Source organism: Artemia sp. Qi Xiang Cuo, chromosome 14, assembly GCF_049724085.1.
Source record: "Artemia sp. Qi Xiang Cuo chromosome 14, ASM4972408v1, whole genome shotgun sequence".
NCBI classification, from domain to species: Eukaryota; Metazoa; Arthropoda; class Branchiopoda; order Anostraca; family Artemiidae; genus Artemia; species Artemia sp. Qi Xiang Cuo.
The window spans coordinates 56,898,246-56,925,055 of record NC_142807.1 but is presented as its reverse complement, the minus strand read 5'-3'; the positions used below and the strand labels follow the sequence as shown (position 1 = coordinate 56,925,055).

General features: G+C 34.5%; 1 protein-coding gene across 1 annotated transcript in view; it reads right to left on the bottom strand.

Moving 5' to 3' along the window:
• Nucleotides 1–909: 909 nt before the first annotated feature.
• Nucleotides 910–26,810, bottom strand: part of l(2)k01209 (uridine-cytidine kinase-like lethal (2) k01209) — a 93,012-nt gene continuing 67,111 nt past the window's right edge. Inside the window, exons 8-11 of the mRNA XM_089100525.1 lie at nucleotides 24,485–24,694; nucleotides 10,966–11,140; nucleotides 7,812–7,988; nucleotides 910–5,340 (exon numbers count right to left, since the gene is read on the bottom strand). Of these exons, the coding sequence (XP_088956651.1) occupies nucleotides 5,189–5,340; nucleotides 7,812–7,988; nucleotides 10,966–11,140; nucleotides 24,485–24,694 (714 nt within the window). The 3' untranslated portion in view covers nucleotides 910–5,188. The remainder of the gene's footprint in view (nucleotides 5,341–7,811; nucleotides 7,989–10,965; nucleotides 11,141–24,484; nucleotides 24,695–26,810) is intronic.

Below are 26,810 nucleotides of genomic sequence, written 5' to 3'. Positions count from 1 at the left end.
TTTTTTATCTGATCTTTGAAGTATTTCTAACAAAAAGACTATCTCGACACATCTAACAGAAATATTTGGGGGGAAATGGGCGTTAGGGGGGGGGGGGCTAGTTGCCCTTCAATCATTTTTTACTCTTAAAAAGGGCCCTAGAACTTCCGGTTTCCAATCGTATGAGCTCCCTTCGAGGTTTATACGACCACCCCTTCCATATGAATTGCCACAGGGTAAACATAATAATTGAATAGATAAATAATAAAACATTGAATTCTTATAGCCTTAGAAAGGGTAGGGAGGGGTACTAGTTGCCATCGGATCACTGTTAAGTCTTAAAAGGGGAACTAGAACTTCCAATTTCTAATCATTTGGGTACCTTCCAAACTTTATACAACCACCTCTTCCATAAGAACCTTATTTGCCCCAAGGGCACACGTTACAACCCTTCCCGCTGGCTCTCCGAGGGGGTTAAGTTGACCCCAAAGTTTTTATTACCTGATTTTGGACTATTTCAAACAAAATGGCTATCTAAAATTTGTATCGGTTGCATTGGGGGAAAAGATGGTGTGTGTGTGGGGGGGGGGGGGGAGTAGATGTCCTCTGATCACTTTTGACTCTGAAAAAGGTAACTACAATTTTCAATTCCCAATCAAATGAGCCACCTCTGAAGTTTATATAACCACCCCTTACGTAGAAACCTTTAATGGTTTCTAGATAACTTACACTACTTACCCCCGAGTTCTGGGGCGGGGGTTGTCTCGACCTTGGAATTTTGTTATTTGACCTTTAAACTATTTTGAACGCAATGGCTACATCAAAATTTTGATCAGATACATTTTGGGGGAAAATACCTTGGGCGGGGGGGGGGAGGAGAGGGGGGTTGGCTAGTTGCCCTCCAATCATTCTTTACTCTTTAAAAAGGGCGCTTAAAAACGACCCCTCCGAAATTTATACGATCATCCCTCCCATAAGAACCTTATATGCCCCAGTTGCATAATGTACAACACTTCCCCCAAGTTTTTTTTTTTTTGGGGGGGGGGGCTGCGTTATCCCTCGAGTTTTGTTAAATAATCTTTAATCTATTTTGAACAAAGTGGCTATACAGGAAATTCGATCAAACACATTTGGGAAAAGGGGTTTAGCAGGGGGAGGTAGCAGTGGGTGGGGGGGGGGGCTAGTACCACCAGATCACTTTTAACTCTTAAAAAGGGAACTAGAACTTAAAGGTGGGCTGTGGTGGGAGGGTCGAAACTTCCGGCCCACTTTCCCCCATGAAGATAAAGTTGGAGGGGGGCGGGGTGAAATTTTGCACGTTTCGTAGTTTGAGCTTAGGCTACAAAATGCGATCACCGCCGTCTCTCTGTGACCGCTAGGACCGGAAATCGCTTAACATTGTGGTGGGTCACCTCTTTAAAGAGGCACAAGTGTGCCTCCTTGATTTATCGAAAAAATTAGCCAAAGGATTACAAATTATTTATTTAGTTGGTTAATTCCTTGCATATGATGGAAAACCAAAAACTGTACAATTGAGTTAACTGCATTACTACCAAGCTTGTTTTTACTAGTTTTATACACAAGAAATAACGTTTTCTGTTAACTGACTATCGCTTACTGAACTGCAATTCTAAGTTAAAGAGGTAATAAACCTATAACATCTTGGACTAAAATCTTAACATAAAATTCTAATTCTATTACTGACATTAACGCAGAAAAGCAAAATTGACATAAATACCGAAAAGCTGCCTTTGATTAACTTCCATTTTTCATTATGGGATTTTTAGAACTAGAGCCATTAAAACATATTTTTAAAGATATTATTAAACAAGGAGACGCATGCTTTTCCTCCTTCCAATCAGTCACTGAATCAGTCTACCCAATTTATTTCGAATAAGGTCTCAGGGCTTGCATAAAAAAAACTGAAATAGTTCAGAGTTCAATAAGCAAAAGAACTACAGAACCATAAAACTCGGATTTGATTATTTAAAAGGTGCGCACCTTACATATATTACGTTGTAACTGAAGGGTTTACTTAACGTAAGGTTAAGTTGGTTTGAGATCCTTGATTACTATTACTAGTTTTGTCAGAGCACTAGACCGACTGTGTTAAACATAGCGGCTATGACACTTCTAAAGAAGTTACGTGATTTTTTTTTCACACATTAAGTTACAATTAGAAGAAAAGCCTGCTTTACTTGTATTAATGTTGGACAAAACGTTTTCCACCTGACCCATCTGGATCACCTAGTTTAGACCACCAGGACCACCTGGCACCTGAAATTCGTAAGATATGTGGGAATCTGTTTCAATCACAAGCTCCACGGAGGTATGCCCTAACGAATGACTTAATAAATTTTCTCTTATCTTACTTGGTTCTCAAGACCCCAGAAATTTTCTCAATTTTTTTATCATGTCATGACCTCTTATTCTCCCTTACATTAGAAGTTAGAAATTGGAGCTACGCAGCAACCAATATTTTCTAAGAAGCTTAGAAATTTCATCATCTTTTTCAGCAGGTCATGACCTCTCTAATGAAATTGGATTTACTTAGGTGCTCCCATCTTTTTCAGCTGGACGTTATCTGTATTCTCTCATTAACTAGTATAGTGAAATTGAAATTACTTAGCAACTAATCTTTTTCGAGAGGTTTAGAAGTTCCTCTATTTCTTCAGTGGGCCAAGACCTCTATTCTCCGTTGCATTATTAGTTACAAATTGGAGCTACTTATTTGTACATCTTTCCTATAAGACATTTAGAAATTTCTCAGCCTTCTTCACTTGGTTATGACCTTCACTCTCCGTTACATTGATAGTTGGAAACTGGAGCTAATTAGCTACTAGCTTTTCCTAAGACGGTGATATATATATATATATATATATATATATATATATATATATATATATATATATATATATATATAACTAACTTTCAAAAGATGGAAAGAATACAGCATTCATCCAAACCTATTGACCAAATTTTTACATGAGGAGAGTATCAACTTACTGTGATCATTATGAGCATAATATGTTCACAAGTGAACGCACTGGAATCCCAAACCTGGAAAAACAAACTACAACTAGCAAAACATGGAAAAAAAAAATCAACATTCATCAAAAGCTATAAGCAAAATTCATATATGGAGATATTCTGTTCATGTATGAGCATAATATCTTCATAAGTGAGCACATTTACATGCCAAACCTACAGAAAACAAACTGTATCCTTCAAAAATAGAGAGAAAACAGCATTCATCCAAAAATTATTAACACAAATCATATATGAAAATACAACCAACATATTAGAAATATGATCATACTACAAACATTCTATGCTCACACATGAATGCACAAGATTCCTAGACTTGCAGAAAACAGAGCGGGAACAGACAGGAAAGAAAACATTCATCAGAACCTACAGACAAAATTCATAAATTAACAGACTATTAATAAACTAAATTTTGCATCATGCTATAAAATACTAGGGTTACATATAAACCTACTAAAATCCCAAACCTGGAGACAACATAGTGAGAAGAGACGAAAAGAGAACACCATTCATCAAAATCTATTAACGCAATTCGTACTGTGAACATATTATGTTCTTAGAAAAACATACCAGTCCTAAACCTGCAAAGAACAGAATGACAAAAGACTGAAAGAAAATGGCATTCATCAAAACTAATTGACAAAATTCAAACTATGAGCATACTAGAACTATGAACATACTATTTTCATGCATGAATATACTAGAATCTCAGACCAGCAGAGATCAGATTAGCAAAAGACGGAAAGAAATAGCATTAACCAGAACTAAAAAACTTTAAAAAAAAACTTTTCGAATACTGAACAAAGGTCTGTGTTGCGCAGGTACCGATCTCCTGATTCAATGCATTCGGCCGGAAGTGCAATGAGTGGTTGGGGGTTAATCATCCGACACTTCCCGTGTTTCCCACCCAGATTTCTCCAGGTACCCATTTAGAGATGGGTCGACTCAGGCTGAGCTTACAGGGTCGCACCACTGAGCCCCGTTTCAAAACAAATAACCAGCAACACCAGGACTCAAACCCCTGACCTAAGGATTTCAAGCACGGAGCGCTAACCACTCAGCTAGCGAGCAGCCAGTTTAGTCAGCAGTCAGTTTCAGCAAGCAAAAAAAACATTAGGAGAAACAATCACCCAAAATCTAAGCTTAAACTCCTTAAGAGGGATTTTAACTGTTCTAACCTTAAACTCCTTAAGAAGGATTTTAACTATTTTTTATTAGTAGGTAGAATTTATGACGACAACTGCCAAAAATAGCAGCATATAAGTTTTTCTGTTGTCACCACAAGTCTTGCTATAAAAAAAAGGAAGTTCCCATTCTTATTTTCGTTAATTTTTATCTCCATTTGGAAGTAGTATTAATTATTTCCAGGTCTGAAATATCATTAAATGAGCACTGAATTAAACTTAGAACTGAAATGAGACAAAATAAAACTAACTTACTAAAATCACATTGATATTAAAGAGATACTAACCACCAAGGCCATATCCAGAAGTGGACGGGTCAGGGGGTTGGATCCTCCCCCCCCCCCCCAAAAAAAATAATTTGTTCCATTCGTAAAAATATAACAAAATACATATGGACAAATTTTTTATGTGTTTTTTAAAGAATATTTAGCACTACTAACCCGAAAAATTACACCCCCACCCCTCCTCCAAAAAAAAATCCTGGATAGAGCCCTGCTCAACAATACTGTTTTTTCCCTATTCAAGAATGGAATTTTTTCGTTTCTCACACCAGCAAGTTTTTGGCAATAAATAAATATTCTTAAGACAGATCAAAAAGCGATTTCAAAAATCTTTTGATGTCAGAAAGAAAAGGTTGAGCCCCATACGACCCCTCTAGGTGGCCAACTAGCTTTTCCTTTTTCAATTAGGCAGCCCAGCAAACATTAAAGACAGAGTTGCCATTACCATTTTCAAAATATTTTATCCAAGATAACGAATTTCAGAAAATTTAATACTTAAGTTATCTATTTTTAGGTCTTACACTATTTATAAGATTCAACAAATATCAAGTAATACTAAAGCACTGCCACCGTTCACTTTTGAGTCTTAAAGAGGTGTTAGTAAACAGTCACGTAAGACTTAAACACAAAAATTTCGACGTAAAATAATTGTCAGCTAAGTGAAACATTATAATAATAGCATTTCCAATCAAGGAACTATTTGGTTGCTGTCTGTGGCTCCGTGCCAAAATACCTATCACCGAAATTTCCAATACCAGGCAGCACATAAAATTTTTCATTGATTTCTGGATCTATAGCACTGGTTACTATTCGAACTCTCGGGAATGCATAAGCGATAGAATGGATACCTACAAAAAAAGGAGCTGTCAAGACAAAATGTTACTATTGACCATCCGGGTTGCAGCAGTAGCTAGCAGCCTAATAAGAGACGATCACATTCCTTAACTGAAACTATACTTCCAACCTCTACCCCCCTCCCAACCAAAAGAATTTTTAGTATATAAATGAATTAATGGATCAAACTGGTTCTTATTGAATTGCTAGTGAGCAGACTAAGATCTAAACAACCCCACCGCACTCTCTATGCATAAGCAATAGAAAGGATATATACCAAAAAATTAACATTTAGGACAACCTATTGCAACTTATCATTACTAAAAATAAACTACCCCCCCCCCCTCTGAAAGATCCATTCTAGTTATTATTTTTCTTATCATTTCTGTTGGGAACTATGCCACACATATTATGTTATTTGTAGAATAGCTGATACATCCAGAAGCCAGAAGTAAGTTAAGCTTAAGTTAACCAAAGTTCAGAAGTAAAGTTGGGTTTTTAAGCAGTTTTTAAGAAATAGTGGCATATTTAATCTTTAGAATAGTAAAAATGGAACTTGTTAAATATCCCGACTCTACCCAAGAAGTGAAGTTAAGTTGGTCATAATGAAATATACTAAAATATGATGAAAATATAATACTTTAGAAACAAAATCAAGGAAACTAAAAGAGAGAATTATGGAATGCAGGCCGCACAGAACGCATTATGTTAAACATCTAATCGTCTCTATCTATTAAATATTTAGTAAAAATATACCTACATCGTACTTCTCCTTAATGAAACTAAGCTAATTATAACCTACTGCAGACAGACAAACCGGTTTTCTCAGATGTTACCAATCAAAATTCTTGAGTGGAGTTGGGGTATTTGAGAAGTACCGTAATATTCAAACCAAATGATCTGAGAACAATAAAATAAAATTACCAAAGAATATTTCTAAACCCAATGAAGAGGTTGACACCCGACGAGACATATAAGCAGGAGTAAAAAACGAAAAGGACCACATATTCCGAGGGAGCAGGCAAGTTCGTCAAAGCCACACAGAATCGGTGAATTATAAGAAAATATAAAATATTCTATATTAAAACTAAAATACTCTGTTTTAATCATGAAAATTTCGGAATAGTTAAAAATAATAACTTTAAAATCCTTAAAAATTATTTAACATACAGAATTTCTTTTATAAAAACATAGAAAGTACAAAATGCAGCTGGAGAAGAAATTAGAACATACGTATATACTGGAGAAGTGAAAGGCTCAGTCACAAAGGCCCTCAAAATAAGTACGTGCCTGTCAACGGGATTAATTTATGCTTTAAAACACTAAAGAAAGCCTATTATTCGTTTCAAGGCCCTCAATAAGAGAGCAGGATCAATTTTCTTAAGGATAAAGTATCCGTCAGAACTTCATCGTTTTTGTTAACATTTCGTGAATAAAAGCATTTTTTAGGAATTAATTTTCAAATAAAAAGCAAACCACTATATAATTACTATTTGGAATTTTAGAAAATACACTAAAATAATTCTCAGATAGAATTCCCGAGAATATTGAGACTAAAGTTACAGTCTTTAACTTTGACATTAATAATTAAAACAATTTTTAATGTTCATTTTGCAAATTTCGAGCTTTCTATTTTTTGGTTACATAACCAATTTTTGTTATTATTTTATTCACTTTTTAATTTTAATAGTTTTCATTGTTTTGACATTTTGCTGATTCGGCATTAACCTTTTAATTTTATGAGCTTTAATTATTTTTGACATATTTGACATATTTATGTATTTGACATTGACCTGTTTATAATTTTTTTGCTGTTGTTTGTTTTCGGTTCTTTTTTGTTTATTGACATTAAAAGTGCGAATTCAGCATATTTGGGCTTATGACAGCCGTTTTTCAGTAATAGACTTTATCTTATATTATACAACTGACCCAATAAATGTATTTCACCAAGCTAGGAACTTTGACAATACCACAGGGTACGATTCCAGCTACCGCAAAGTTATGCAACAGACTTGTCAACTGTCCCTGTAATGAAGACCTAGCAACTGAAACGTAGTTTCGATACCCTGTATGCCAGTATCCTTTTTTTCCAATTTCATACAATTTCATTCTATTCGCAAAATATCAAAAATACAAATATTAGCCTAAAAGATGGATATCTAAATATAGGCATTATATTCAACATTTTAAATAATTAATATAAAAGTTATTTATAATTGGTCGGAACTTGTTGATTAAAGCGAAAATTTTTGTTTTAGACAGTGGAGTTATATTAGAAGTTAATTTAAAAGTTATATTTTATTTATTTAAAATTTATATTATAAAAGTTATATTTAGAAGTTATAGTTCATATTAGAAGTTATATTAGAAGATCAAAAATTACATTTTTTTTTTTAGACATGTGAAACCGTAAAAGAAATTTATGGTCAAGCATCTATTAACATAGACCAACGGCAACCCAGAAAAGTATCAAGGGATGACTCACCAGATTCTGCCATTAGAAGGGACGCCAATAGAATATTTTCTTCCGGAACGTCAAAGTCAAGAAGAACACGAATAGCCATTATGGCTGCAGCTCCAGTGGCCACAGTGGCATCCATCAAAATCACAAAATAATCTTTGATGTCTTTTGGTAATCGATGGTAGTATAACTCAGGCTCATCTAGAAAAAACATGAATTTTATCATTAAACTAGGCCAAAATATAACTACGCATGAAGGGGGGGGGGGGTGGAAATAAGGAATATGACATTTTAATATTAAGAGGGACAAAGTTCAATCAGCAAATTCAACCAGTTTCCGAACAAGGGTTGTGATATAGCAAAAGCAGCAAATATTTGGACTAAACGCTAATAAGCATTTATCGTTAAAAAGGAAAGAACAATCACTTTCTTTAGTTAGGTGTATGAGAATTTTTAGTTAGAGAGACTCCGTCAACTGACCCTCCCAAGGCAAATTATATAAAAAGTATTAATAAACAGAAGGGAACTCGTGAAAATCCCAGCAATTCACTTAGCTTCAGTCATCTAGTAAGCATTGTTAGGAAAACACAGAGGACACAGTGAAGATTGTAAAAAGTAATATAACTGAGGCAGTTATAAACAAATAGAAAGAAAAATAATACAACTAAGATTAGGATATTTGAAACTACGGTAATGAAAAGCTTAGACGCTTCGAAAGGCTTGGGTAGATGTGCTAGATACATTCCAGAAGAATTGGCTATGGGTCATTACAGGAACCTATTTGGATGACAATATTTGGAACAATATGTGTAAAAAAAAAACATACTTCGATCACACTTTCTAGGGCTATAATGAAAGAAAAGTTCATATGACTAGGTCAATATTTACAAATGAAGGATGATTGGTTATTTACGGATGAATGACTCCATAATTCACGGTAATACTTTATGCGAGCTTTAGCTACCATTAAATTGAATCAATCAGAATTTTTCGCAAAAATTTTCAGCCAATCTAAAAACTGTAAAAATCTGATTGGCTCAAATTAACGCTATAGCAGGAAAAGCAGGACTTCGTCAAATACAAAGACGTCATAAGAAATATTTTACAGGATTTTAGAAACTTTATGAGGCGACGGGGAGGTTTAAGAGTGAAGCCCTGAGCACACAAAGATGGAGGAAGACCATGTGCAGCTTTTTTTGCCCCGGGTGGCTTGATGCTAGGGCGAGTTATCAATAGTAGGAAACTTATTACTGGTACCATCAATCTACACAATTTTTGAAGAGCCGAACGGGTCACAATTTAATAAGAATTTAAACTGAAAATAGTCCTCAAAGAAAGTTGTTGAAAGTTTCAAATGGATCCCTTAGAATTGTATTTGACCTTAATTAAGCACATTTATTAAAGACTAGGTTTGTATGAAAAAGGAGTAACTGGAAAAAATTAAGAAGAAAAAATACCCGCAGGGTGGTTCAAAACACTGACAAAAGCCTTTTTTATACAGATGTTTTGTGGCCCGTGTTCTATGGCTATAATTGCCCTTTCTGTGGAAAGTAGCAACTAATTTTGTTGACCCGAAATATTAGTTTGAAACAATTTTTTAAATCTATCGCCACAGATATATATGAGAGGCCCGAGTAAACAACCGTAGTAGGCAAGGCAAAAAGAACAGTGCAACTGCAAAATCCCACTCAGATTGCAGTTTCATTCGCGAGGGCCAAAGACAAAGGCAATCTCAAAGAAAAGGAGATGCGCAGAGATTGAACAGAATACTATTATTTGGGAGCGGCTTTCACACTACATAAGAGAATTCCACGCAAAGTGGTAAAGTTACGTTACACTACGCAAAACCGTTTGAACTTAAAAAAAACATTTCACACTAGGCTACGTAAAAATCCTCAAAGCTATTACAATCGTCGTCTGAAACTATCACAATAATCATAAGGAAACTATTCACAAGTGAAAAATGTGGAATGGACACAGAGACACAATCTCTGATTAAGTTTATTACTTTAGTTAATTCAAGTTTATTACTTTATTTAAAAAATTGACGTCCGTCATTAGATACTGTCAAGGCATCCTTGACTGGAAAATGCCCAAAATGTCCAAATGTCAAAAATGCCCAAAATGTCCATGTATGGTTTCAAACACACAAAAATATGTACTTGTTTATGATGCTAAAATATAGGAAACCAGAGAATATAATTTTGAGGTAAGAACAATTCTCACAGGATCCGTTTTCACGAACACGTGCAAGTTTCTTGATTTTGATAGAACATTCAATGATTATTATTTACCCAAAAATTTACCCAAATTTTAAGTTCACTATAAAATTTAAAATGATACAAAAACTTGATGATATCAAAATTTACCCAAATATCAGTGCCGGTTAAAACAGAACCTCTAGTTTCATCCGAACTGCTCATGGTCAAACTGCCCCATGGTCTTATGTTAATGGCCCTATTTTGTGCTTTGAAAATTTAAAGAACAGCACAATACTATTGGTAAACAAAACAGCATAAGTGAAAAGTTGAATAAGTAACAAAAAGAAATGGGAAATAGTAAAATCAATAGTAAAGTAAAATAATTAATCCCGAAAATAATTAAATAACAATCCAAAGCAAAAATTAATCCCGATTGCCACCAGAATTTAACAACCCCAAGATTCATTTGCAGAAAATCACGAGGTTCGAAAAAAATCCCAAGATATTAAATAATAACAATATTAAATTCAATACACTTTTGCGGATAATTTACAGTACGTATACTTTTCCCAAGATCCCAGGCTTAGGACTACAATTTCAAGGTCTTTGGAAATATACTTCATTATACTTCTTAGAAACCAAAATATATACTCAATATGATGACATGCTTTGAACTGAAATTTTAGACAACATTGTTCACCATCAAGGTGATCATTTTTTTCAAGCCCCCCCCCCCCCCAAAAAAAAAAATTCTTTGTACCCCCCCCCCCCTAAAAAAACTGGATACGGCACTGGTCACCATAAAATATTACAGCACAACGCTGCATAAGAGAGCTGAAGACAAAAAAATAGTTAAAAACTAATTTTTTAATTAAACAAAAAAAAAAAAAAAAAAAAAATTTAAAACAGCGCTGAAGTTTTTTTAGATCTATGACTTCATGCAAAATTTCTGCTCCGTATGAGCAACTCCACCTCACCTGTCAGAGAGTTTGTCTGAATTAGGATTTTGCCAATGCGAATATCTTTACACACTTCAGCCAATGCCTGTTCCATAGTCTCGCCAGCGCGAAGGATGGATACACCACAAATCTTTGTTGTAGAACATCTTTTCCCCTGATAAGCAAATCCTTGAGGGGTTATCACTTCCACACTCTGAAATATACATATAAATTTGAACTAAAACTTGCAAAAAAACATGAAGGCAGAGCGTGCGTAGTAGTGCTGGCCTCAGGCGGCTTGATGCTGCGGTAAGCTGTTAGTAGTAGTAAGATTTGCAGCAATAAAAGATCAATAAGGTCAAAGTTCAAATTAAAAGAAATTTTGGAGGATTTATTACCAAATTCAAGCAAGTAACTTCAAACGTACTCGTTCTTGACTTAAATTAATTCTCCGAAAAATAAATTTTTCAAAGAAAAGTAAAGGCCATTTTGAACTTAAGCTAAGAATATAAAAATAAATTTATAAATTAAAAAAAAAAACGACCAGAAATTACTATTAAAGAATAAATGAAACCCAAAACGAACAGAAAAAAAATAAACAATCATAGCAAAAACATACAACAAGTAATAATATAAATGAATAATTAGATCTTAAAGCGAGTAATGCTTAGATTGAAATAGAAAATCAAGCTTAAAACGAACAGAAATTAAGTAAACAATCAATGCAAACAAACATACAATAGATATTAATGTAAAATAATAAATAAATCTTAAAACGAGTGAAACTTAAATTGAATATGCAAATCAAGCTAGAAACGAACAAAAATTACTCCAAACTAGAGTTTGGGTATGACCCCCTTCTCTCACTGTAAAAGTCTAAAACCTACTGCGTCATTGGCGCTTTGCTGAAAACCAATTTTATGGCAAATATTTTCTTTTGTACTTAATATTGAAAATAAACATTAAAATTATAGTAACATTTGAACTGATGAGCTTTCAGCAATTATTCTCATTTTGCATCATATATGGAGTTTAATTTATTACCTCTTTTTAAAGATGTCCAGTACGTAGATAACCTCCCTACAAAAAATTGTTTTGGACACTAGCTTCTGCCTGAACTACAAATAAGAACCTTAAGACTATTGCATCTTTGCTGCTTAAACTAACACCAGTTATATGACAAATATTTTTTCCCAAATCTTTACAGCATTGAAAATAAAAATACAATTACACTGAGATAAATTCTTGAACTGATGGATCTTTCAACAATTAATATCATTTTATATCAAATATTCAGTTTGATGTTGTTTATACTTCCCAAGACTGTTAAAGCACCCATACAGTTTTCAGTAAAGCGCCAATGACGCAGTGGGTTTTAGGCTTTTACAGTGAGAGAAGGAGGCGACATCCTAACTCTTGTTTGTAGTGATTTTTGTTCGTTTCAAGCTTGATTTGCATATTCAATTTAAGTAGAAACTTCTTCAAGTTCTTTGCTTTTAAGCTTCGAAAATGTATTAATGTGCACAAATTCTGTTGCTAAAGTAGCCAAAACTCTGCTAGAAGTGAATCTTTTGAGGAATTTTGACTGTATTAGTGACAAAAAAGATAGTAAAACATGTATAATTAAGCATTTAGTAAGTCTTTAAAATGATTTCTCTTAATTTTTTTAATTCAGAGGGGAGTGTTTCGAACAAATAAATGGTTTACCTACGGAGGCTCCTCTATCCCCTTTATTAGCTAATATTTTTGTGGAGAATATTGAAACAGTTGCGTTGGATTCATATTTTTCAAAACATATTTTTTTGGGGCCGGTATATGGATGACATAATTTCAGTATGGGATTATGGGGAGGAGGAATTGAAAGGATTTTTGGAACATCTTTTTTTGGAATTGTTGGGGGGGGGGGTATTTAAAGTTTACTGTTGAATTAGAAGAGAATGGGAAACTTCCTTTTCTTGATGTTCTTCTTTTGAAAAATGAAAACAGTCTGGATTTTAAAATTTACAGAAAACCGAAAAATAAAAATAGATTTTTGTCTTATACTTCTGATCATGCTCACCAAATAAAATTTGGTTTGATCATTTCTTTAACTGAGTGGATATTTTGTATTTTCTCTCCAAATTTTTTGAGGAGGAGTTGTCTTTTCTAAGGAAAATACTAATAAGCAACATGTATCCTGAGTGGCTAATTAACCAGACTTTTTCAAAAAGAAGAAAAAGCTTTCTAGAGATTTCTAAGGAAGTCTTGGAGACAACTCGGGAGAAGGATGTTTTTGTTCCTTACCATCTATACCCGGGCTAAGTGAAAAACTTTAAAGAATTTTACAGAGTAATGGTCTAAGGGTATCTTTTAAGAGTAATAATACTTTAGGTAGTTTTCTAAATTCTGGGAAGGATATAACTTCATTGGGGCAACAAAGTGGGGTTTATCAGATCCCATGTACTTGCGGCAGCTCATATGTGGGAAGTACTAACCAGAGTTTGAAAATGAGATTATTACGACATAAAAATTCTATTTCTTCGGCTTTAAAGCAAGATTCTAAGTCTGAAGATTTTACTTCGGCCCTTTCAAAACATATTTTCAATTTTTCATACGATTTTAATTCGCTCGAGAATCTCTCATTGATTTCTAGGGATCTGGGTGTAAAGCCAAATTTTCGTGAAACTCTTGAAATGAATAAAATCTTATTCAGGAATAATACTTTGAATCAGAATACAGGTGAATTTGAGCTGAACTCTATCTATCATAATTTATTAAAATCTGACAGAGTAAAGTTCAATTCACCCAATGTAGTTGACCTCTGTCCAAATGTTATACCATTCAACGCTAATGAACCGACTCCAAGAAGGTCAAAGAGGCTAGCTTCCGCCTTTGCTTTGACAAGAATTAGAGAATTAAACAATATGTAGTTTTATTTCATTTAGTATATAAACTTTTATTTTAAATTTTTTTTGCTTAGTTTTACTACTGATGACGGTCACTGTATATGTGACTAAAATATCTGGTATTTTTGTGAATTTCTATACACTGTCTATTAAAAAGGATTTTATTCCTATTTTGAACTTTTTTTTTATCGTCATGGAAAGGCAGTGTGGTCTCCAAAATTATATACGTCATTATGTTTGTACAACATGTGTCAATCCCGGAGTTTTTGTTATCTGACCCTTGATTGTTTTTTTTAACAAAATGGCTACCTTAAAATTTTATCTGATGTATTTGGGGGGAAAAGGGCGTGAGGGAGGGGCTAGTTGCCCTTCGATCACTTTTATTTCTTAAAAACTGAACTAGAACTTCCAATTTCCAATCAAATTAACTTATTTTTATGCAAGGTTTTTTTAATTAATAATAATAAAACATTGAAGCCTTATGCTATAGACAACTTAATTACATGCCTCTGGTAAATCAAACGTGATTTTTTCACGCAACAATGAATGGATCTAAAAAATATCTTCAAAAGACAGTAGTTCGGCTATTTCATTTGTTAATGCAGAAAGAACATGATAGTTTTGATAAAACTATTGTTTGAATTTTTTGTGCCACATTAATTTGGCATTTATCGCAAAGTATGTATTTTAACCTTATTTTAAGTATGGCTGTAATTTCAAGTACTTTAGCATTTTCAGTTTGAGAGAATTTCTGGGAGTAACTGCATAGAAAATTCTTTATCTAGTTCTTATTAGTGTATTTTGATGTTTCTTAACGTCCCTTCGAAATTTCTTGAAAAATTTAGGTTTCTTCCCATACAAAACTTGACCTTATTAAAGCCTTTGGGGATGGGGGCAGCGTAGTTGGCATAAAGAAGAAAAATTTAGCGTAGACAGTAGGAGATGGGGGAGGATGAAGTCTTTGAACTATTTAAAAAAAACCTGTCTCAAAGTTCTTATCGAATGAGTTTGAGGGAAAAGGGCGTGGCGGGGGGGGGCTATGTACCCTCCAATCTCTTTTGACTCTTAAAAACTGAACTAGAACTTTCAATTTCCAATCAAATGATCCCTCTTTGAAGTTAATACGAGCATCCCTTCCATAAGACCCATATATTCCCCCGGGCATAACTTACAAAGACTGCCCCCGGGCCTTGGTGGGTTGTGTCAACACCGAAAATTTTGTTATATGATCTTTGAACTATTTTTAACAAAATAGCTATCTTAAAACTTTTATTGGATGCATTTGGGAAAAAAGGGTTCGAGGGGGAGGGAAGCTGATTACCCTCCAATGTCTTTTGACGCTTAAAAAGTAAACTAGAACTTTCAATTTCCAATCTAATGAGCCCTCTCTGAAGTTTATACGAGCATTCCTTCCATAAGAACCATATATGCCCCCAGGGCATAACTTATAACCCTTGCCCCTGAAGACTGTGGGGGGAGTGTCCTGCTCAAACATATAATTTCCAGAACTTTCAACTACGTTGAACAAAATGGCTGTATCAAAATTTTCATTGGATGTGTTTGAGGAAATAGTGGGCGTGGAAGGGGTGTCAGTTGCCTTAGAATCACTTTCGACTATTAAAAAGGGAACTAGTCATTTACATTTATAAGCGAATGAGCCCTTTCTGAAGTTTCTACGACAACATTGTCTATACAAAACCTTATATGCACCCAGGGCATAACTTACGACCCTTGCCCTGAGGGCTGGGGGGGAGTTGTCATCCTCAAAGACCTAATTTCCAAAACTTAAAACTACGTTTAATAAAATGACTGTCTCAAAATTTTGATTGGATGTGTTTGGGGAAAAGGTGGGCGTGAGAGGGGGGTAAATTGGCCTCCAATCACTTTTAACTATTAAAAAGGGCACTAGCCATTTGAACTTACAATCGAATGAGCCTTTTTTGAAGTTTCTAAGTCAACGCTTTATATAAAAATCTTATACACTCCCAGGGTATAACTTAAAACCCTTGCCTTGAGGGTTGTGAGAGAGTGTCCTCCTCGAAAACATACATTCTATCTGGAAAACAACTACGCTGAACAAAATGGCTATCTCAAAATTTGATTGGATAGTGTTGGGTGACTTATCGGCGTGGGGGGGCTAGTTGCCCTCCAATCACTTTCGACTATTAAAAAGGGCACTAGCCCTTTGAATTTCCAATCGAATGAGTCTGTTTTGAAGTTTCTACGACAACGGCTTCTATAAAAACCTTATATGCCCCCAGGGCATAACTTAAAACCATTGCCCTAAGGGTTGGGGGGAGTGTCCTCCTCAATAAAATATTTTCTATCTAGAAATGAACTACGCTAAACAAAATGGCTATCTCAAAATTTTGATTGGATATGTTTAGGGAAATGATGGGCGTGGGGGGGGGAGCTAGTTGCCCTGCAATCACTTTCGACTATTAAAAAAGGCACTAGCCCTTTGAAGTTCCAATCGAATGAGGCTGTTTTGAAGTTTCTACGAGAAAGCCTTCTATAAAAACCTTATATGCCCCAAGGGCATAACAAAACCCTTGCCCTGAGGGTTGTGGGGGAGTGTCCTCCTCAAAAATATGTTCAATCTGGAAATCAACTACGCTGAACAAAATGGCTACCTCCAAATTTTGATTGAATGTGTTTGGGGAAAAGGTGGGCGTGAGAGGAGGGTTAGTTTCCCTCCAATCACTTTAGACTATTAAAAGGGCACTAGCCCTTTGAATTTCCAATCGAATGATCCTTTTTTGAAGTTTCTACGACAACACCTTCTATAAAAACCTTATATGCCCCAAGGGTATAACTTAAAACCATCGCCTTGAGGGTTGTGAAGGAGTGTCCTCCTCGAAAACATATTTTCTATCTGGAAATCAACTACGCTGAACAAAATGGCTATCTCAAAATTTTGATTGGATAGGTTTGGGGGAATGATGGGGGTGGGTGGGGGGGGTAGTTGCCCTCCAGCAACTTCTGACTATTAAAAAGGGCAGTAACCCTTTGTATTTCTAATCGAATGAGCCTTTTCCGAAGTTTCTACGACAACGCCTTCTATTAAAACCTTATATACCCCCAGGGCATCACTTAGAACCCTTGCCTTGAGGGTTGTGGGGGAGTGTCTTCCTCAAAAACATATTTTCTATCAGGAAATCAACTACGGTGAACAAAATGGCTATCTCAAAATTTTGATTGGATGTGTTTGGGGGAATGTTGGGCGTGGGGGGGCGGCTAGTTGCCCTCCAATCACTTTTGACTAATAAAAAGGGCACTAGCCCTTTGAAATTCCAATCGAATTAGCCTGTTTTGAAGTTTCTACGACAACACCTTCTATAAAAACCTTGTATGCCCCCAGGGCATAACTTAGAACCTTTGCCCTGAGGGTTATGGGGGAGTGTCCTCCTCAAAAATATATTTTCTATCTGGAAATCAACTACGCTGAACAAAATGGCTATCTCGAAATTTCGATTGGATGTGTTAGGGGAAAGGGTGAGCGTGAGAGGGGGGTTAGCTGCACTCAAATAACTTTCGACTATTAAAAAGGGCACTAGCCCTTTGAATTTCCAATCAAATGAACCTTTTTTGAAGTTTCTACGACAACGCCTTCTATAAAACCTTATATGCCCCCAGGGTATAAAATAAAACCCTTGCCCTGAGGTTTGTGGAAGAGTGTCCTCCTCGAAAACATATTTTCTTTCTAGAAATTAACTGCGCTGAACAAAATGGCGATCTCACAATTTTGCTTGGATAGGCTTGGGGGACTGATGAGCAGGGGGGGAGCTAGTTGCCCTCCAATCACTTTCGACTATTAAAAAGGGCACTAGAACTCTCGATTTCCAATCGAATGAGCGCCCTTTGAAGTTTTTACGACGACCCCTTCCATATGAAGTGCCTCTGGGGAAAATAATAATAATAATAAATAAATAATGAAACATTGGAGCCGTATGGCCTTTACTATAGGCAACGCTACAGCTTTGCCTCTGATATGGATAAAAATTTGGCCAGAGGCCGAGTAAAGCAAGGATGATACAGAAATTATCCTCTTAAGATTGGTAAAAAAAAAAAAACACTTGACAAATAGCGCTCTAAAATTGCTTTTTTTGGGGTATTTCGGACGATTAGTTTGTGACAATTTAAAGGTGTATTAATTCCCTGGGGCATTCCCATTTTCAGGAGGTCATAATGGGTGAAATTGATGTGGTTTACCTTTTTCCGGCTCGTGAAAAGTAAAAAAAAAAAAAACAATCACAAGCTCATAGACTGAATTACTTTATTGTATGTTTTGAAGATTTTCTCGACTAATGCTTGTACATAGACTTAAATCAGTCAGTGTCAAATAGACCTAAAAGTCGACCCTTGCTTTTGAAAGAAAAATTAGATTTGTTACGCAAATCAAAACAGTATTTAAAGTGGTTGCAGGGATGAGCTTCAAGAGAGATTATGCTGTCACATGTACGAATTTTAATTAAAAAAAAAAAAAAAAAAAAAAAAAAAACAGAGACAGCTAAAAGTTTTAGCACAATCTATTGATAATCAGCTGTAGCAAACAGTGTTCAACCTTTTTAGAACTGAGTCAGAGTGGAGGAAGACTTAGAAAAATAATTTGATTATGCCTATGTTTTATAGTGATAAAAAAAATAGTGACATAGTGATTTATGATAGTGACACTAAGAAGTGATGGTTTTATTGTTATTCTTGTTAGTTTTAACGATCAACCATTGGTTAATAAGCGTTGTTTTTGGCTATAATGTTTCTAGAGCAATTTTTTAGCAGAAAACCAAAAGATTCGATCTTTCAAAATAAGAAAGCTGTTCCATTTCAAAACTTTTTGATCATTCTAAGGGTTCTTCTTAAGATTTTCTTTCCCAATGCCTTTAGTTTCCCAGACCACACTCTGAAACATGTTTGCGAAAAAGAAATTAACAAAACAAAATGACAGACAATTTAAATTTCCGATGTTTCAGTAAAGTGTGTTATTGCAGTTTTCAAAAGTGTTTCGGTAATCTTGTCATAATTTTTCTTTTGCAAATCAAAACAAATTTGCATAAAAAAAAAACTTTAAATCTAATTATTAATATTCAAATAATAAGTCTTTTTAGAAAATTAATAGACCTAATCCTGAATTTTCCTCCATCAAAGTATAGTGACGTCAATTCAGGGAAATGGAGATGGGGTGAGGGGAGGAATTTATTTTGAAAGCCTAAGAAGGAAGGGGGAGTAATTTTGCTGCTCTTACGTTTTTTCAAGGGAAAAAAAAAAAAATTTCTCACTGGAAATACCAAATAAACGCATTTTTAAAACCTAGGCGTGGGCAAAAAATCTTGGCGGGTGGAGAAATCCATCCTCCCCCTCAATTTAAGCCACTGAAAAAGTGTGTTCTAATTTATAGCTTTCCCCTTCGCCCTAGTTTGATTCAATTTTTATAGTTTATTTGAATCTCATGGTTTATTTGAGTTTTGAATTTAACGGTTTATTCGAAATTTAAGTTATTAGAAAGCTAAGTTACTGACATACCAATGACCCTTATACTCAAACATGACATGTAATATGACCGTAAAGTGAAATTATAAACTGAGAAAAACATTATCTGCCATCCAGCATCAATTCTCGGTACTAAACTGGTATAAAGCTTTATTAAAAACGAACTATACAAATATTTTAATGAAACATGTGTCAAGCCCCTTTTGTCAGATAGCACCCCCTAAAAATGTGGGCACAAAAACCGGCGACATATTATTTATATCATATATATTTTTATTGATATACCCCTGGGGGAAAACGAATTATCCCAAAGTTGTGACCTATCTAGACCGTATATTGTATATATATATATATTAAGATATATATATATATATATAATAAATATATATATATATATATATATATATATATATATATATATATATATATATATATATATATATATATATATATATATATATATATATATATATATATATATATATATATATATATATATATATATATATATATATATATATATATATATATATATATATATATATATATTTCTGTCACAAAAGCCCCATGGGCTATGGATATTACAAATACAACAAAACACCTAAAATATAATAAGTTCAAACACTTTTGGAAAAAAAAAACTACGATAGAAAACCCTCCCTATATCTCATCCCCACACTCACAAAATTTACCAAATTTTTAATATCCACTTTGCAACTACTTCCGATTTTATTTTCTAAACAATTTCTATTCATGATATTCCTCCCAAAATTTCCCTTCTAAGTACCTTCAATTCTTCACAATAACACATAAAATGTTCTAAATCCTCAGACTCTCCGCACATCGGACAAGTGAAGGGACCACTCCATACCTTAATCGTCCCTAAATACTTTCTTCTCTCCCTAAGCGGCATAAAATTCCCCCTTGCTGATAAAACCCATTTTAAAGTATCATTTTGGAGCCGAAAATCTAGATATATTTCTTCTCCCCAGGCTTCTTTACTTTTTCTATATATTCCAAGAAATTGTGACCTAACCTTGTCTTCTTGCCAAACCTGGATCTCTTGATCATGTAGCACCTTTTCCACAGCTTTTGGAATTAATTCTGTTTCCACCCCAGGTCCAATGCCATCATTCCACCAGCCTGATAGCCCACAATTGTCTGGTATACTCTTAATTTGCACAGGCCAAGAATCTTTTCTTTTATCCAATAACATTTCATTGAAAGCATTTTTGTTAACCGATAATCTGGCATAGCAATAATTTTCTTCCCAATAACCTACCATCCGTACTAACCGTTTACTTCTTAAACTAAAAAGACCCAGTTCACCCTTTATAACAACGCTATTAAGCCTTTTATCTAACCCTATTAATCTTTTAAGATAATGTAGCTACATCCTCTCCATTTCCACCCCCCTTTCGTGTCCCCATATCTCTACCCCATAATGTAGAGCAGGTTCTATTCTACTTGCAAAAATACGCTTTTGTAGCTTGATATCCTTTGCTCCTGTATCCTTAATATAACTCTTTAAGAATATACCAGTTAAACTTTTACCTTTACTTCACATTACAGCTATGTTTCTTGTCCACTTACCATTTGAAACAAGTCTACAGCCTAGGTAACTTTACTCCTTCACTACTTTTATAACTCCCCTCCCGCAACTAAAATTTTCTTCAGATGCCTTAGCCCCCCTTACAAAAACCATTACTGCTGACTTCTCTAGATTTAAAACCAGTCTCTTTTCCTTAAAATATTTTTCTTAACTCTCTAATGCATGCTGCAGATTCTCTCTACTATTTGCCAATAAAGGTTTATCATCGGTGTAAAAAAGTGTGGACAATTTTTTATCGAATAATTGCAATTCACCTACTTTCCTTTTCCTTAAATAGCTTTCAATTCCATTAATAAACAACGAAAATAAGTTCGGTGACAAAGTACAACCTTGTTTTTCCCCTAACCTGCTAAATATTTCCCTCAATATTTCCTTACCACCCCGCACTACAAACTTTACCGTCAAATACATTTGTATGAAAATTCGCACAAACTGACGCAGTAATCCTAAGTTAACCAAACAATGCATAAGAATTTCCCTATTTACACTTTCGAAAGCACCTTTTAAGTCTAAAAAGGCCACAAACAACTTATCCTCTTTTTTCCTGGTATATTTCCTAATTAGGCTGGTTAAAATAAAAATGTTATCTATAGTATTACAGTTTTCGCGAAATTCTGCTTGTATTTCAATAAGTTTCTCTGATTTTTCTAACCACTTATCTAATCTATTCCCCAACACTTTTGCGAAAAGCTTGCTTACCCCATTGCCCAAACTGATCATATGGTAATTCCTGAGATTCATACTATCCCCTTTTTTATATAACGGTATGGTGAAAGGTCAATTCCATTGCTCTGGCAATTGGGGGCTCTTGATAATTGACGAAAATGTTATAGCGATGATTTGGATGACCCATACTTTTTCCATACTTGCATTGGAATTCCGTCTAAGCCAGGAGCTGAATTACCCTTCACTTTTTTCATGGTCTTAACTACTTCATTCTCGGTGAAAGATTTTAACAATTCGTAGCATCATCGGTCTCTCTATAATTTCTTCCTCAAACATGTCCCCGCTCATTAAATCTCCATCGGATGTGTAGTGCCTGATTTCTTCTAATTCCTTATTTTCTAAGTAGTCCAGCCATCTTGTTACCTCGATTGCACCTTTTCCTTCGTTTGTATTCCCAGTTGATTCTTTTACAAGCTTTCAAAACACTTTTGATTCATTCTTTCTAAGGAATAACCTTAGCCTTTCAGCTTTTTCAATCTCAAAATTCCTTTTTTTTACCTTTATAAGATTCTCATATTCCTTTCTCTGTCTCTTGTAATTCAGATACAGTTGTTGAAAATCATCTCCTTCTTCCTTTAATTTCAATGCCTTCAGTGCCTCCCTTTTATTTCTACACTCCTTGTCATAGAATGTCCTAACAGCCTGGTTCCCTCTATATTTGCATATTTTCTCTCCCGCGCCATAAACAATAACAACCCAAAATTTCTAGCGCTGAATCAAGAATCTCTTCTTGGGCTATTTCTAGACTTTTATCCAGTAAATCCTGATTACTTAATCCCGTCATTAATTCCCTAAAATTATTCCTCCACTCTTAGTCTTTTATGAAGTCTACCCCCTGGATGAGATCTACTAATACTTCTATGCTGCTTAATTGTTGAACCTGCTTCCACGACCTCTAAAGTTGCACTGATAGGAAAGTGATCGGACCCTACGACCCTTAATGAACCAAAATCTACAACCCTTTCACTCAAATATAGACTAGTTAAAATGTAATGAATTATGATTGGAGAATGCCCCGACAAACAAGTAAACTCCCCCAGATTCTTATCATTTCCAAATCTACCATTTAATATCATTAAATCTTCATACCCACAAAATTCTAAAATTTTTACCCCAGTTATTTCTACGACGGGTTTGGTCCCTACTTGTCCTCTACGGGAGAGTCGTAACAATACAATCTAAATAAACAATGGATATATCATCTTGAACAGAACCCAAGACCGGTAAAATTTCTACACACGCCCCAGTATAAGCATTAAGCATTATATATTTTACATCATATCTGAAGTCCAGGGCCATTTCCAAACCCTCCGTTATTAATTTCTGAAACCCCGTTTTGACTTCATTTTCATGATTTACTCCAATGTTCCAAGATCATGTAGTTATTTTGCCTTTCTCTACTTTCTACTTTCATTAGGCTTTCTTTTACCCAATTCAACTCTTTTCACAATTGGGTAATATTTTTCTGAATTGCAGATTTTGTAATGTTTACAGTATTTGTCTATTTTTCAATCCCACTCATTCCCGGCGCTAATACGGCCAGCTCCTTATATGAACCCTCCAGCACACCGAGCCTAGATTCTATGGGTTTTACAGAGGATCTTAGGTCATGTAACAATGTCGAATTAGACTGTACCACTGTTAAAATAATTAAATAATTAAAATCATTTAATGTACGCTTGTAAATATATATATATATATATATATATATATATATATATATATATATATATATATATATATATATATATATATATATATATATATATATATATATATATATATATATATATATATATATATATATATATATATATATATATATATATATATATATATATATATATATATATATATATATATATATATATATATATATATATATATATATATATATATATATATATATATATATATATATATATATATATATAGTTATTGCTCGTTTGATTAGTAAAATGCAAGGAGACCGAGCTTCGCTTGTTCCCTGGTACTTGCTACGCGGGAAGTTTATGTATATATGTCTCTCACTGCCACCTTTGTCCTAGAGGCAGATTAATGTAAACTTCTTCTTTCAATATGTCTTGCCAGCATCGTGTTATTCTTTAGCTTTAAGTCATGGAGTAGCAAATCAGCAATTCCAATTGAATAACAAATTCTTAGGTCAATTTAATTCCTTTTAAACTTTTATAGAATTCCTATGCTCCTGAGAGACGAGTGACAATCTCGACATTCATTTTATTTACTTTTTCGGGCGGCACTAAAATAACGCGGTCCTTCATTCCATTGTAACTTTGATTACTTTGCGAATTCATCCTGTTCGACAGACGATAATCGTTTTCAAATGTTCTCTAACCGCAGATTCTGTTGTGCATCATTTTACATATTTATTTCCCCTAAAGATGCCATGACCTTTAGTAAAAGCTACTATAGAGCAAATTCAAAGCTATTTTTCTGTCGTTCCAGCCTTAACGATAGCACCACTTCGAACGAAACAGTTAGTTTTTCGTAACTTTTTGTCGAACCTGTAATACATCCTTAGTCTATGTCAACTATAAAAAAAACAAAAAAAACGTGAAACTGTACACTGCGTTTGGAGTGCCAGCTACCTTCACTTAAGGTTATGCATGCATCCAACATAAAAGAATATTAAAATGTATATGAAATATACAAAATATATAATTTTATTATTAAATATAATTATTATTTATTATATTATTGTTAGTATCAAATATGTTATTACTATATTTCATTATCATTATTTGTTTATTATTTATTTATTACCATTTACTATTCTACATCAATTTTCATATTATATAACTATTTGATAAAATGCATAATAACTCACATGAAAAGGCAGCAGAGATAGGGCATACTCTATAACCAGTCGAATAAGCCGTTTAGAGTAAAAAATAAATTCATCTCTCGAAGTTTCTTTATTTCTTATGAATGCGTGAAGTCCTTTGATTTGAGGAGTAGTTGGCAAAACATGACAAGATGTGGGAATAGGTTGCCCAACATGAGATTGGGCTAACTGACCTCGTACTTTGACACCTCTCTGAAAAAAAAAAAATCAAGTTGGCATAAGAGGGAGGGCTAAGCCTCTCCTACTAAAATATTCTGCATCAGCTAGTAAGATCCACATCCCACTGAAATAAAGCAAGAAAAAATAATTTTAAGAAGAAAAAAAAGGTATTGATCAGGCTATGGTCTATACAAGCAATGTTGCCATATCAGCTTATTTCGCTAGGGATGAAAAACAAGAAAATTAAAGATCATACATAATAATATGCACAAATGCCCATTTTTCTATATTAAAATATAAAAGGTAAAAAACATCAATTACATGACGACTTACAGAAGAAATGTCGCCATATACTACAATTTTGCTATGGGATGATCAATAAAAAATAAAAAAAATCTACAATAAGATTCACAATTGTCCATCACTCAATGTGAAAAAAAAATAAAGAAAAAGAGCTATCGATCGTACGACAGTTTACGGAATAAATGTTACCGCAAAATTGTTAGGGACATGGGGCACATCTCTTTTTTTTCTGGATTTGTTGAAATAGCTGTTGAATTGGGGGCACATCTCAATCGGGTTCGATCCTCCTGATGAGAAAACTGGGTGTGATCATTCGTTCTAAGAACCTGTTACCATCTAGCTCGATTATCCCTCTGTTTAACCCATGCATTAGATTTACTGTCGAATATGGATGTCCACTTTATGCAGGTACTCTTAAAACCCTATCCAGAAGGTTTAATATAGGCGAGCAGTGGCACCGATCGGGTAACTTTGTAACCACTCACACAGTAACTTGATATGGTGTCAATGGTTTTTACTGCATATCCACAACCCAGCCCCCGATGACTTATGTCTATTTATACTGCCGTCTGTCAACCCAATTCGGCAATCATGTCGAAACATGGCACGAATGGATAACTAGCCTGAGAAGACATCCATACTGAGTACTAGAAGAACAGTGCTTTAAGACGCTGCGCTACGTTTGGAATGATCTACCGAGGTTTACAATTCCTTGCAACCCATCTATTGATCCCATTGAAAGAAAATTCAACAGACACAACCTCAGGTAAACCCTTAGGTCAAAGGTTGACTAGCGGCATGTCAGGCCAAAAGTTTTTTACGGCCTAGCACCATAACTTTTGTCGTACGACAATTTGCAACCAAGTAACTTTCGATAAAAAATTGGTAAATTTCGATAGAAAAACTAAAGCAAAATAATAGTAAAACACATCAATTTACCAGTATTTTTCCTTTCATTTTTCTTTTCACTCTTTTATAATTTCCAATTTATTATTATATAGATTTATGCTACGTTCTGACTGCGCAACGAACATTTGCAGGTGAAAAAAATATTTTGCGGGGCAAAACGAAAATCGCTTGGCGATTCGCACTGAAGACCATTTTTTTTTTTTATCTAACATGAAAAGAGGGCTGATATGGGTCAGGAGAGAGAGGGGGCAGGTGATTAATTTTGGATGGGAAGCAAGAAGTATAATTATCTAACAAATGCTAAGTATGTTTAGTATTAGAAATATTTTGTTATAAAAGATTTCAATTCTTTTATATAAGAATGAGCATTCTATATAAATTATTTCAGATTTAACTGAACGGTTTGTAATGTATTAGGAACATTCTATTGACCAGATGTACAGGGAACAGGGGATTTTAGCAAATAGCTTGTGATATTTTTTCCCTTTATTTATTAAGAGCTAGGCTACTCATTTCAAAGATTGAACAAATACCAAACACATTTTTACCCGATTCATTAAGCGTTTTTGCCACCTCCTTCCATGCATTTTCTTTGATTCCAAGGACCTGGTAGTCTTTGCAACGTATCATAGGCAGCGCGCAAGCGCTGATAAAGTAAAGAACGATGTGGGCTCAATGTGTTTTTTTTTTCTCCATACCCGGGCACTTCGTATCGAAGGATTTGTCGTAAAACTTCAAAAAGGGCTCATTCGATTGGAAATTGGAGCGGCTAGTGCCCTTTTTAATAGTCGAAAGTGATTGGAGGGCAACTAGCCCCCCCCCCTCCTCACGCCCATTATTCTCACAAATCCATCCAATCAAAATTTTGAGTTAACCATTTTGTTCAGCGTAAAGTATTTCCAGATAGAAGACTTACTTTTAAGGAGGGAAATCTCCC